At 35.7% G+C, this 13,915-nt stretch overlaps 1 protein-coding gene across 1 annotated transcript in view; it reads left to right on the top strand.

The window, feature by feature from the left end:
- Positions 1–3,732: 3,732 nt before the first annotated feature.
- Positions 3,733–13,915, top strand: part of SDAD1 (SDA1 domain containing 1) — a 24,151-nt gene continuing 13,968 nt past the window's right edge. The window contains exons 1-14 of the mRNA XM_072405510.1: positions 3,733–3,968; positions 5,369–5,473; positions 5,906–6,004; positions 6,525–6,635; positions 7,878–7,949; positions 8,029–8,129; positions 8,653–8,710; positions 9,013–9,084; positions 9,200–9,301; positions 10,183–10,252; positions 11,318–11,421; positions 11,965–12,022; positions 12,730–12,788; positions 13,206–13,282. Of these exons, the coding sequence (XP_072261611.1) occupies positions 3,879–3,968; positions 5,369–5,473; positions 5,906–6,004; positions 6,525–6,635; positions 7,878–7,949; positions 8,029–8,129; positions 8,653–8,710; positions 9,013–9,084; positions 9,200–9,301; positions 10,183–10,252; positions 11,318–11,421; positions 11,965–12,022; positions 12,730–12,788; positions 13,206–13,282 (1,178 nt within the window). The 5' untranslated portion in view covers positions 3,733–3,878. The remainder of the gene's footprint in view (positions 3,969–5,368; positions 5,474–5,905; positions 6,005–6,524; positions 6,636–7,877; positions 7,950–8,028; positions 8,130–8,652; positions 8,711–9,012; positions 9,085–9,199; positions 9,302–10,182; positions 10,253–11,317; positions 11,422–11,964; positions 12,023–12,729; positions 12,789–13,205; positions 13,283–13,915) is intronic.

The following is a 13,915-nucleotide window of genomic DNA, read 5'->3' on the forward strand; positions in this document are numbered from 1 at the left end:
CAGTTACTGTATAAAATCCTCACTGTGAGTTATTCACAAACAAAGCAAAAAAAAAACTTTATGGAGCCTAGACATTCATTAACTTCTGGAGCAAGCTGTGCTTTGATATGCAAAAAGAAGTAACTGCAGAGTTATTTCTGAGGTTGCAGAACAGCAAAAGATCTCTTCTGCAAGTCTTATAAACTGCCCCCATGAAGCCTCTCTGCTGCACACCATTGAGCAGGGAAGCCCCTTCATATCTAGGAGTTGTCTGTATGTCCTTAACTTGGGGACTACTTGTACAAGTAAAAGGTCCAGTATAAAGAAGGGAAAGCAGAGCAATAAATTAAAGATCCTGATGCCTTTCACTCGGTTAGGCTTCTTCAGGGAAAAGTGAAACGTAGAGATGTCTGCAAGCTTAGGTCTGTTTCATGATGTCAGGTACCACCTGACGTTGTCTGGCAAAATTTAGCAGATGCATCCGATGAGACAACAATGAACTAACACCCCTTATAGGAAACATTCTGAGAAAAGTGCAAGCTACCTTTGTTAGCATTCCTCTGAATCTGCTAATTGATTAAGTATCTTTGGCTTCAGTACAATGCCACAAACCCATAACAAGAACATATCCAGCAAAGCCAGTAAAGTCGTGATCTAATCTTTAACTAAACATCCCAAAAATATAGAAGTCAATAGACTACCATGACAGAGAGGCACCTAACACGTTCAAAAAGTGTGGACAGCAATTGCAGCAAGCTTTTATCTTCCAAGTCAATGTTAAAACATCTCATTAAATAGAATGGAATGGACATGCATTATTACAGTCTTGTATTTTTGCAGTCCTTAGACAATTAACCTCCTGAGCGGTAATCCTGAGTGTGGCTCAGGGTAAAAAAACAGCTAATAGCAGTGTAGCTAACAAAATAAAAAAATAAAAGACTTACTTGGTCCCATCGGTGTCCTCCAGTGTCCCGCCATCCTCTGGCTGCGTCCCCTTTGTCCGATCGGTCCCCCGGTGAGTTCACTGACGTTCCCCAGAAATGGTGGGTCGATGGTGACGTTGATTCGTGCGTCAGTGCATGCGGGAGCATGGCGGGAATTTCAAAATATTTTGTATTGGACTCAATACAAAAAAACTGTATTTAATTCAATACAAAATAATCATTAAATATATATATATATATATATATATATTATATTCAGTATATTTTTATTTATTTATGAACCCTTGTTTTAACAGATTTTTGTTTTTTATTTTAAGTTTATTAATAAATGTATTACATTTATTGGATATTGGACATATTTCGGTGAGTTATGCCTAAGAATTACAGGCCTATATGTAAAATAAATTTTCATGAAAGACAAAGTACCGCTTTTAGATGTATAAATCCGGACAGAAATGAACTGCCCAGGTGTCACTAATACTACACAAATTGTGTTTGATCAATCTCTTACTATACATTTCTTCTTCCTGTTATTCTAAAATGATTTGTTCAATTAGTCTGAATAAATACCTTATATAATTTGCAAAGAACTGCATATGCTTTATGTCTGTGGCAACAATTCATGCTGCCTTCTGAATGTTTTTCTTTGTAGCCCCACCATTCTGCTGTACAGCACTGATACTAAACACCCACATCCCTAAAGCACAATGCAAGGAATTATGGGACATGTACTTTTCTTAAGAAAACCTGTCCTGCTGTTGCTCTGCTGCCCTCTAGTGGTCAGCCAGAGGTTGTGAAAACTACCAGCAGCTTCTAAACAGATTGACTTTGTAAACAAGCAGCTTTTCAAAAGTATGAACATATTTTTTTAAATATATATAACTCATATATGATTGTTCCTAATGTGAAAACATATGCAAATAGATGTTCATGGTACACATGTGCAGCTCAGTGTATATTATACAAAAGTCTGCAAACAGGCAAAGCTTGTCATTTATGCAACAAAAAACACACAAATTAGGTTAAGTTCACCTTTATGGGTAGAGTGTTATGGAATAGGTATGTTTTATATATTGTATTATGTGCATGTCATTTTCTAGCTGTTTTTGTTGTATTTTGATCCCCATCTAGTGATGTTTTTTGAATATTGCAGTTTCTAAGCCCATCGTTTTTAGTAGCCATTACGGGGGTTATATGTAACTAAAAGTGAATGTAACTTTCACCAATCAAACCGGCAGGTAAGTCATTGTAAATATAGGGTGCATGCACCAGGAAGATACACCTTCAGTGAATGTTTAGTGAATGCCAGATATACTACTTTAAAAAATTATTGACCACTACATAATGTTCAAGTAAGTTCAATCTCTATATCTAAAGCTACAGGTGAATATTTTAAAAATGTTCAGTACTTAAAGCGTACCTAAACTCAGATATTTCACTTTACATTAAAGGGTAGACAACCCTTTTATGTAAGGTAAAAATTCTGTTTGTTTAAAATTCTGTTTTGTTTTTCTCTTTTTTTAAGTGCAACACCCTTTTTTTTAAAAAAGGTTTGCCTAGGTGCAAGGGGGCTGCAAAGCCACCTGGAATACCTACGTCACGCATGTGGGGAAGCTATTGGGCGCTTCTTTTGCGCATGCGTGAGCATCTCAGGCATACACAGAAGGAGCCTTGTCAAAAGGGGAAAAAAGCTGATCTCACGCATGCAGATTGGCAAGTTTTTTCCCCAAACTACGTCACCTAATCTCGCGCCTGCGTTAGGTGGCGTAGGAAGAAGAACATAGAAAAAGAGAATATGGCAGTGCCTGGAGCGCCGGCCTGAAGACAGACACTGGGACGACGCGGGACCCGATGGAAGAAACATCCAGACTGATCAACTGCACTGCGGGATTGAAGGTAAGTGGATTTTTTTTGTTTTGGGCACTTATGAGTTTACTTTCTCTTTAAGATATGTTCAGATGGGTAATTTTCATATGGTTTGTGCAGTTGTGTATGATTTTTAAGAGCAGTCTGCTGTTGAATCGTATCTGTAGATCTTAGATCGGCATGCAGCCTCCTGAGATATGTGATGTATGAATGTCAAGAGCCTGTGGGTTTCCCATTCAGTATTTACTGTTTCTACGATAAAGACGGAATTTCCCCCAAACAAAAATTCGTATTTTTATAAAAGGGTCAGTCAACCTTTTCGATACTGTTAGAAACGTTATTATAGGTCCACTTTAGGGTTTATATAACTATACCTGATAATAAATATATAGAGAGCTGGCGGGTTCCAGAATGGACAGGTGATGTCCCTTCTGCAATAAAACAAATGTACCTGCCTTTTACAAATAACTCAACTCCCCTCTTCATACTTATTTCTAGAACCATCTTTATCCGGCCTCCTTCCAAGTTTGGGTTTTTCAGCCATTTTGATTAGGCCGGAATGAGGCGGCTCCCAGGTATGTGTACAGCTGTTCATTCATTCCTGTCAGGATCACACACAGAGCTATGCATGCACAACTCAGTGTACATTATAGAAAATATTATGCACGGGCAGGCAAGTTTGTTTTATTGCAAAAGAGACAAGGACTTTATCAGGTTTACTTCTTTTGACATATCAATACCAAGGTCTCTTAACTGGTAGTTGTAATAGCCCTAGAAAGTAATTACAATGATGTGCTGTACATTTTCAATAATAAGTTATATCTAGTCTAAACAGCTAAAACGTCCATTCAGCACAATCTAATTTGTATTCCACCAGTAGGTGGCGCTTGTTCTCGGTTTTCGCCAAGGATGTATGTCCTCTCCGGGTTCCTGTCGTGACGTCACCTGCTGTTCAGCATGGCGGCTTCCACTGCTGTAAACACGTGTGCTAGTCGGTAAAATATCGGGCTGGTTTCGTTAATAGCCGAGTATAGAGAAAGTGTCCATCGCGTTGTCATTGTAGGAGCCGCCTTTATCTCCGCCACCATCATGTCTGGGAGGAATAACAACAAGCTGCCCACCAATCTACCGCAGCTGCAGAATCTGATCAAGAGGGATGCAGCCTCCTATACCGAGGAGGTGAGTGAGGAGTTCAGCATGTCAGTGTTATATGTCTTCCTTCTGTGCACATCACCCTGACAGCTTTGTTTCCATTATCTATGAATCAATAATACAGCTGAAGATGTGATTCTATAATCCCAATTGTCTCTGGTGTCTAACAGGTTATGGTTTATAGTCTTAGATTGTAAGCTCTTTGGGGCAGGCTCCTTTCTTCCTCCTGTGTCACTGTCTGTATCTGTCATTTGCAACCCCTATTTAATGTACAAAGCTGCGTAATGTGTTGGTGATAAAAAATCCTGTTTAATAGTGAGATTTTCTCCTATTATCTCTGAAGCACCAGGATATGAAATATAAGAATAAATAGACAATGCAATAAAGTGTTGTTAGACCTTTAAATAGTAACTTTACCACAGTTATTTTATCCCCCATTTGTACATTCTGTACGTCTTCTTGTTCTCTGCAGTGGCATCATAGACTGCTATCATCCTTCCCTGATGTATCCAATGTCATCAATAACAATATGGGAATGTTCATGCACTGTATATATGCCTAAATAGTGTTTCTGACTTTCATCTGAGAGTTTACTTGTGATAGAAACTTGCTGATCATGTTGTGGCTCACATAAAAGTAAAACACCCTTTGTGGGGGCTGACAAATAACAATACCTTGTGTTTTTGTACAAGGTTCCCTTTAAGATCTAATTATGTCAACATAAGGTGCGCAAAACTTTTTTTTATGAGTTAGATATAGCTACCCAGATGACAGAGGGTGTTCAATTGTCTGCCAAAACCAAAGAGGATTCTTGAAGAAGAGTAAGCAAAAATCCAAAGTTCATCGTAAAACCAGGGAAAGCAATGAGAGGAGCTTGTGCAGATGTGTAAGTTATAAATGACTAGATAATGCTGGAGTTCAGCTGTAAGCATTGGGATGACACAAAACCCCAGCTATTCTCTAGTTTATAAACACAACAATCTCAAGCTTCATCTTGAAGCTAATACATTATAATATTTTATCCCATGACAAAAATTCCCAAAAACTTTTTTTGTTACTACAAAAATGATAGAATATTTTAAATTGGACCGTTTCTTTCATCTGAGTTTTGAGATGAATATTGTTATCCTGGAAGCTGCCATGCAAATGGGAATTTCTTTAAGACATCAAAAAAGTGTTTTTGCTATACAAAAGGACCATTTTTGGACTCTTTGAAGCTCTAGCCATTTATGACAACTTTCTTATTATAAATAGGAAAAACCAGAGGGGCGATTAGGAAAAGTTTGTAACATGTTATTTTTGTGGCTGATATATAGATTCCTTCTCTTTTACTTGTCAGAGAATGACTTAGAAAATTACAAATTTTGAGTGAAGTTCCCAACCATAAAATATAAATATAATTTCTAATGACTGTCTTGTGTATTCAGTTTTTGCAACAGTACAAGCACTACCAGTCCATTGTTGAGGTTTTCAAGCTTCAGCCAGACAAGCCAAACAAGGACCTGGCAACGCTGATCATGTTTATGGCACAGGTATGGGTCTTTTAGATCTTTATACATGACATTTGTATTAGACTAAATTGTATAGTAGATTAATAGAGAATCATGTACATTTGTTGCTTTAAGAACTTTTCTAGAACTTTTCTAGATGCATTTTGGTGTAAGATACAGCTTACTATTTACCTCTGTGCACTACTACTCAAATTGTTGTCCTGTTCATTCAGCTTTCTTTTCCTTTAATCTTCAAGAACTATTTGTTTTAGAATGTGGTACCCAGTACACAATATAGTTTAATGAATGAAGCATGCTTACTGTCATTGAGGCTTTGTGGAGTAGAACAAAAGGAGACAAATATATACATGTACATACATTCATACATAAATTGTCGGCAAAATTTTAGAGGTTTTGTATTTCTTTTCAGGCAGCCTACACAATGGTGATTTATCTATATTTTGTGTTTTTTAGACTGCTCATTGCTATCCACAACATCTGGAGGAGTTCCCAGAGCAACTAAAATCTATACTGTCCGCACAGCACATGGTGATGGAACCAGATCTTAGAATGGTAATTATTTTGTTCTCTGCTTAAAAGCAGTACTAGTTTTAGGGCTGGCATAGTACTGTGCTTAACCATTCAAGGACCTGCTGTGCCCACTATCTAGCACCATTTACCTATTTCATCTTGATCTACTGTCTGTGGTATTGCTAGACCCTTTAGAGGTGACTTCTTCTTGGAGAGTATACTCCTCACTAATTGGCTCTGATGGAATGTTAGCTAGTTCAGTACGTCATTCCTATCAATTTGCTCCATCTGTCAATCCAACATACGATGTACATCACAGTGATGTATCATTTCCTCCTTCAGCATGTTGAGTTTCAGTCATTGTGGAACCTCTATGTAAACATATCTCTTCGTGTATCAATCTTATTTCAAAAATCCAATATTGCATGTGGCAGTTTAATTACTGTCTTCCATCTTGAATTGTTTACAGGCCTAGCATTTTTTTAACACATGATGTGTGTAGGTGTTTCCTTATTCTAAACATTTGTTTGCTTTTATTTACTGTATTTTTTGTTTTATATAGACGTTCTGCAAAGCTCTGATAATGCTAAGGAACAAAGATTTAATAAGCCCATCAGTACTTCTTGAGCTTTTCTTCGAGCTTCTCAGATGCCATGACAAACTTCTAAGGAAGGTAAAGCTATTTTTTGTCATTGTACTTTGTTTCAGGAGTCAGAATCCTGAATTATGGGGATTGCATGTTACTAATGGATCCTTTAAAACGGATGTCAAACTCAAACACACAGAGGGCCGAAATCAAAAACATAGACCAAGTTGGGGGCCAAACCCAAAATCCACTGAAAAAATGTAAGTTTCTCCTTCTCACCAGATACAGAAAGAAAGAGGTCCCGCCCAACACTCAATCCGAACAAGCCCACAATAGAGAAAGAGGCCTAAGAATATTTTTTAAGTTCCAAAAAAATTTTAAATCAAAATTATCTACCAACAATAAAAATGCTAAACATTTATTTATTTATATATCCCGAGTATGACAAAAGTGACTGAAGCTAATGAGACATTGAATGGGAGGATATTGCACTACAAGACTATAGTGACAGGAAAGCTACAGCTCACCTGTCATAGGAGAATGCAGCCGGGCTTTTGCCTTTGCCTTGCTTTTTTGTTTTGCTTTTGCCTTTGCGATCGCCTGTGATGTGTGAGAGGGGGGCGGGCAGCGGCAGAGATCTCTCACGTGTCACATAGACACGAGTGATGCTGAGACTATAATTCCCGGCATTACTTGCGTCTATGAAACAGAACAACAATGTGGGGCCATGCAGTGATGCCGGGAATTGTAGTAGCGGCATCAACTCGCTGCAATACTTAGTAGCAGGGGGGCCAGATGCAATTCACCCTCGGAATTCCCTGGGTGGCCAAAAAAAAATGACCTTGGCCAGAGTTTGACACCCCTGTTTTAAAATATAAATTACCCTTAAATTTATAAAGTAACCATCCCTTAAAAACAACTCTTGTTTTTTATACATTTTATGTACATTTTTTATCCATCAGTTCACTTGCACTGCTATTTGAATCACTATGCCTTGCTCAATTCAATGCATATTAAAACTAATAGTAAATGCTAACAAAATAAATAGCCAAATCTTGGCTGAATTGACAGGCAAATAATTTATAAATACATCCCTTGTGTAATTTTTTTAATAGGCGTATGGGTGTAAAGCTAGTCATTCATTGCATATCATATTGTCAGCTTTATGTAGTATGTGTAACAAAACAACATATTGTCAGCTTTATGTAGTATGTGTAACAAAACAACATAAATATTCATTATTCAAAAAATTTTTGGTGATTAAATGTATACTTCATGAACTCTGAAATCTAAATATTTATTGCGTATCTGTATTTGTTTGCTTTTTAGACATTATATACTCACATTGTAGCTGACATCAAGAATATAAATTCAAAGCATAAAAACAACAAAGTGAACACCGTAAGTACTTCTTTGCAATAGACTGTCATACAATGCTGTTATAAGCAATGAGATAACCCACTTTTATTGCCCTATCTAGACTTTACAGAACTTCATGTACACAATGCTCAGAGACAGCAATGCCATAGCGGCCAAAATATCTTTAGATGTCATGATTGAGTTATACAGGAGAAATATCTGGTAAGTACGATTCCTACAGATACTAGTCTGCATAATTGTTTGAAAGTAATTTACAGGGCCTAATGTTATATTTTGTTACATATAAGAACATAATTTTACTTTTTCACCAGGCTCCTACGCTGATATAAATAGATGTGGTGTCCTTCTTAAGATGTTGAGTTATAATTTTTCCTCTTTTTATTACTTGTCAGTCATTGGCATAGAATCTAGCTGGTGAAAGCAAAATTCCTGATCTGCATGCTTGTTTTGGTCATTGTAGCAAAAAGTTAAAGCAAAGGATCATCATGAGGGATAAGTAACCAGGACTTTCATTGCCTTTTTAAAATAACTTCAGAATACCAGTTGTACAACCATATTGTCTGATCTTATCTGTCATATATTGCTTACTGAATAATGATGCAGCCAGTAGTTTTCCAGCAGTTTTTGTAGCTGCTGAAGCTGTAAATTTACATTATTGAGATTGATATGTTTGATGGTCATTTTTTGGTAATTAAAATGTGCATTGTCACTTTTTTTACTTTAGGAATGATGCCAAAACTGTCAACGTTATTACAACTGCATGTTTTTCTAAAGTCACCAAGGTAAATAAATAGTAACTAGTCACCTGCATTTTGTTGGATTCGTATATGCCGTTTTCCAGCTACTTTCCACTTTCAATGGGGTAAACACATCAGTGCCCTTATTATTTCTGTATACAGAAATACAAAACTTACTCTTGTCTCTCCTGTTGGAATTTCCCAGCCCCAGGGAAAACACTAAAGTGTTGCTACCCTGATAACAATTCAAAATTACTGTTTTTGCCGTATTTTATTTATTTATTTTTTGTATTTTTAAATGGGCTTAGAGTTCAAATGAGTATTTAATTGACATTGTTTGTTTCCAGATTTTAGTGGCTGCAATACAATTCTTCCTAGGCAAGGATGACGAGAAGAAGGACAGTGATTCTGAGTCAGAGGTGAGTCCCCTCTTCATATGAATTGGCTGCGTGTAGAAATAAGAATTATTTTAGCAGCTGAAAAAGGTGTGGTGGTCAGTAAGTTTAGTTTTTTTATTTTTTTTTTTCATTGAAGGATGAAGGCCCTACTGCTAGAGATTTAATGGTGCGATATTCTACTGGTAAAAAGAATACAAAGAACAAGAAGAAGCTTGAGAAGGCCATGAAAGTCTTGAAGGTACATTTGAATTAGTTTTTTGTGAAAAAGTGTTTTGAGGATTACAGAATTTAATAATTTGGTGTTCGTCATCAATGACCTATACAAAGTGAAGAAAAGAAAATTCAAAACAGTAATAGTGCAAACATTGCTGAAAGTTTAGTATAGAAATCACAGTGGTTACTGTAGCATAGTGTCCTCCCAACATGAAATGTTTAGCCAAGGCTTCCATAGTGTAGAGCTACATTATCATGCACATACCTTTGCTTTCCCTGCCCCTGGCTAAAAAAAACTATCTGCCCACAGTAGATTTCTGTAGAGGAATATATTGATTAACTACTATTGCATAGATTTGCAAAGATCCTTGTTGAACACCAAGTTAGTTTATATCTTTTGTGATCATCAAGGTACAGGAATAAAAAAATTTTGTGTATGGAGTTTATCTCTAAAGGTTTACAAATCTGAATTTTGCATACCTTCAGGTGTTCAAAGCTTAGAGAAGGTCAAAAAATAAAGTTGAGGAGAAAAAAAGCCCAGTCTTGTGCTCTGATTGTTATAATATACCTTAGAGAAGTGGAGCTTCTTAAAGGGCTCCTTACAATTTTGTTTGCTGTTGTTTTAGAAAGTGGCAGAACTATCTGATGTGTTCCTTTACAGAAACTGAAGAGAAAGATATATTGAAAAAGTTTGTTCGTATTCTTTTAGACCCCATACTTCTATGCAAGTTTGCTTTTTTTCTAAGTATCTAAGTACAAAGCTTTATTGATAAAAACAATTTCAGAGAGCAAAATTTCTAAAATAGAATTAGAAAATAAAATTGAGAAAATTACATAAAGAGAATTATACTGCCTGAAAATTCTGTATATTGAATATTGTATATTTTTCTGTTCTTATTTACAAAGAAACATAAAAAGAAAAAAAGGCCTGAAGTATACAACTTCTCTGCTATTCATTTAATACATGACCCTCAAGGTAATTTTTTTTTTACCTAAATGTTTAACTTTTTATTTGACTGTGTGATATTGTTTGGGATTTACTGAGACATTAATTAAAGCATAACATAACCCAGAAATTAAAAAAAATGTGACTAGGCGGGTTCTTTATTCCAGAAGGGACAGGCAGTGGTCCTTATGCAATAAAATATTAGTTGCCTTTTTGCAGTTTTTGTTGTTTTGTACTCAACTGTCCTGGATCTTCTGACATCTTCATTGGTCAGGCTGGGATGACGTAGTTCTTTCGCAAGAGTCCCAGATTAAGACCTTGATGAAGTTTTAATTCAGTATAGTTCATTAACAAGTACCATAGAATGGTATGCATGTTTCTGTTAAAGGACAATAGCTTTTAAAGACCAGCTCTGCATACTTAAATATAAACTAAGGTACCTCTTTTTCCATGGAAAAAGCAGGAAAACTTTGTTAAACCTTGCACAAATCCTAAGATTCAAAACCGAAATCACAATAAAATGAATGTGAATAAATACATCTATGGGGGTGATGTTTAAAACATTTATTTATGAGGTTAAAAAAATTAAGACTCAAGGGCTGTTGTTGCTTCCTCCTTTAACAGGTTTAACTGTACTTATTATATAGTTATGATGGGCCATTTAAATTGTCTTGTGTGCATTATTTGTGGTTACCAGTAGATGGTGCTATTGGAGGAACAAGAGAGGGCTGAGAGTATTTTACTAGAGAATACTAATTAACAAGAAAAAGGAGGACGGGGGAGTACAGTGGAACATATCAGAACACAAAAATAAAATGATTATGCGTATAAAAATAATATCCATTTATTCATTTTTAATATTTTTGATTGGAAAATCTTAGGCTTTGTAACAGTTTTCTCATGTGGGTAAAAAAGATCATGTACAGTTTTAAAAATTGATTTTTAACCTTGTTGACAGTGATAAAATAGCTGACATGCACATTTAGCCTTAGTAAAAAGGCTTGTGTTTAACATATCACAGCACTGATGCAGTTAGATGTCTTTACTCATCTGTTTCAACATTTCTTACACATAATTTGTTTAATTTTCTTTCAGAATTTGCAGAGAAACTTCTAAAGGAGCTGGAAAACTCTAAAGAAAGGTTTGAAGTAAAGATTATGCTAATGGACCTCATTTCCAGACTTGTTGGAATCCATGAGGTAAATTGGTCAATGTTTTGTAGTAATGTTTTTCTGTCCTCACCATTCTGCACAAAATGAGAGGTGGAGTATAGCCAGATTCGCTACATTTTTTTAGGTGAACCTCGTTTAGTTTAAAGTGTCTGAACATACTGTTTTAAGGAATACATACTGGTTTATGCCTTAAAAATACCTTTATTAATCTTCTAGAAAATGTCCACATAGGGCCTCTGGATTCAGTGCTAAACAATCTAAACGGCTTAGGAAGATATCAAGACCCTTTATATAGTGATTGAGAGGCCTTTTGTCTCGTTGAAGTTGGAAGTGTATGTGTGTTTTTACACACCTTTTTGTACCTTGCTGATGTTGCTTTGCTGATAAAAAAGCAAGGCTTAAAGATGCTTCAGAAAAGCATTGGTTTCCATTTGGCCAATTATCTTTTTCCCAACTATGTTTTATAAGTGGATAGGGATGTTTTCTTTTAATTCATGTCCTATTTGCAGTTATAGGGTCAAAGTTGTGTTTCTAACTCATTTTTTTTTTGTTTTCTCTTCTTTAATACAGCTATTTCTTTTCAACTTCTATCCCTTTATACAAAGGTTTCTACAGCCACATCAAAGAGGTATGTTTTGTACTTAATGTATTCTTATTCACGGTCTAGAACAATGGACTCCACCAGTGACCGGGAGAAAATTTTGATGGTCCGTGGCTCTGGCTGGTGCACCCCCCAGAGGGGTCAGGAGAAGGACCCCCACTGGGAAGTGCACCCGCCAGAGCCGCGAACCATGTCCCCAGTATGGACACAACCTGCCCAGAGTTGGGCGGGTTCTGGCATCATGACGTCACTATGGGGGAAGTTTCTTGTCCAAAAGGGTTGGCGACCACTGGTCTAGACCCCAAATTTTCATGACCATTACCTTAGACATTTCAGAAAAATTGTGAATCAAGATGAAGGTGTTTGATGAACATAAGATGTGATCCTAATTCTTGGATCAGTTTACCATCACTTACTATTGTATGTATGCTTAAGGCACATGAAATTTTATTACACTAAGCAAACAATGTGGATTTCCATTGCAAAAAATTAAACTTATGCAAATAAAATCAATTAAAATATGCCTCTCAGAAAACACACTGTTGTTTTTTATATAATAAAGTTAAAGCATAGTATGGGATGGAGGGCAGCAGCTTCAACTGATCCAGAAGTTTGATTTGTTTTGCTGTGTAAATATTCAGGTCATTATAACTAATTCAGATAGCTTGCTATAAATACAGTGTTGTCTAGGTTGATATGTAACTTGCACTAATTTCTCATTCCCTTTCACTCAGAGGTGACAAAGATTCTTCTGTTTGCTGCACAAGCTACTCATCATTTGGTTCCTCCCGAGGTAAGATGATATTGTTACCAATAGTTGTTTTTTTTTTTTTTTTTATTATTTTTATTAAAAGATATCAAGGTACATACAGCGAAAAGAAAATATATAATTGTTAATTTAATGCTCCAAAAAATAATGTGTTTTACTATATTATATTGATCCTGTTGTTTTTTCCCTTTATAATGCAATGTAAAAATGTAAATGCCTAAAATATATACTCTAAAAATAATCTATATCTACCTGGTGTAACATGTTCAGTGTGAACAAAATATAGCTCTATATGTGCATTATAATAATGCAGTACCACTTTATCTTATGTCTATTATTCATTATGTCCAGTCCAATTTTTTACTGTTGCAATTATTTTGAACGCTTAATAGGTTAACTGTGTAACACTGGCTCACTTAATCTTGTCTTTTACAATTCCAGATTGCTCAGTCTGTGTTGATGACCATTGCCAATAACTTTGTTACAGACAGAAACTCAGGAGAAGTCATGACTGTTGGGTAAGTACATTTTGTAACTTTGAATTTGTGGTTCTCTCTGTTGTTGGATAACGTTTGATTTCTGAATTTTTGGTCCTTGGTAAAATAGACTTCTTTAAACATATACACACATAAACTCCTCTCCTAGGAGAGTGAAAACGTAGGAAGAAAAGCTGGGGGACATGCTCTGGCCTGAGGGCTTTACCCCATTGCATTAGAACATGAGCGCATGATTTTAGTTTGATATCTTAAAACATGGAGCATCCTGTTTTAGCAGGAAGGTCCATGGATTTTTAGTATATGTTTTTTTATTTGTATTATTATTTGTGTCTCAGAGCCAATTAACCACCTGGGCGTTACACTGAGGTCTAGATTTCTGTACCAAAAGCGTTACAGGTTTTCATGAAATTTTTTTTTTTAAATTGTAGACCTGTAACTTACAGAAATATGTCCGAATAGGGGTCTAGTAGATATAATGAATATAAAAAATGTTAAAACACACAATCATGTAAAAAAAAAAAAATTACTTTTAATAAAATTAAAGGAAAAACACAAAATTCAGCGTAAACAAGAATACATAAATAAATGAAAAATACTGAAAATGCGATAATTCGGTATAATGTATAGTAATATATTTTTCTAAAACACCTCCCT

This window comes from Pyxicephalus adspersus, chromosome 3, assembly GCF_032062135.1.
Source record: "Pyxicephalus adspersus chromosome 3, UCB_Pads_2.0, whole genome shotgun sequence".
NCBI classification, from domain to species: Eukaryota; Metazoa; Chordata; class Amphibia; order Anura; family Pyxicephalidae; genus Pyxicephalus; species Pyxicephalus adspersus.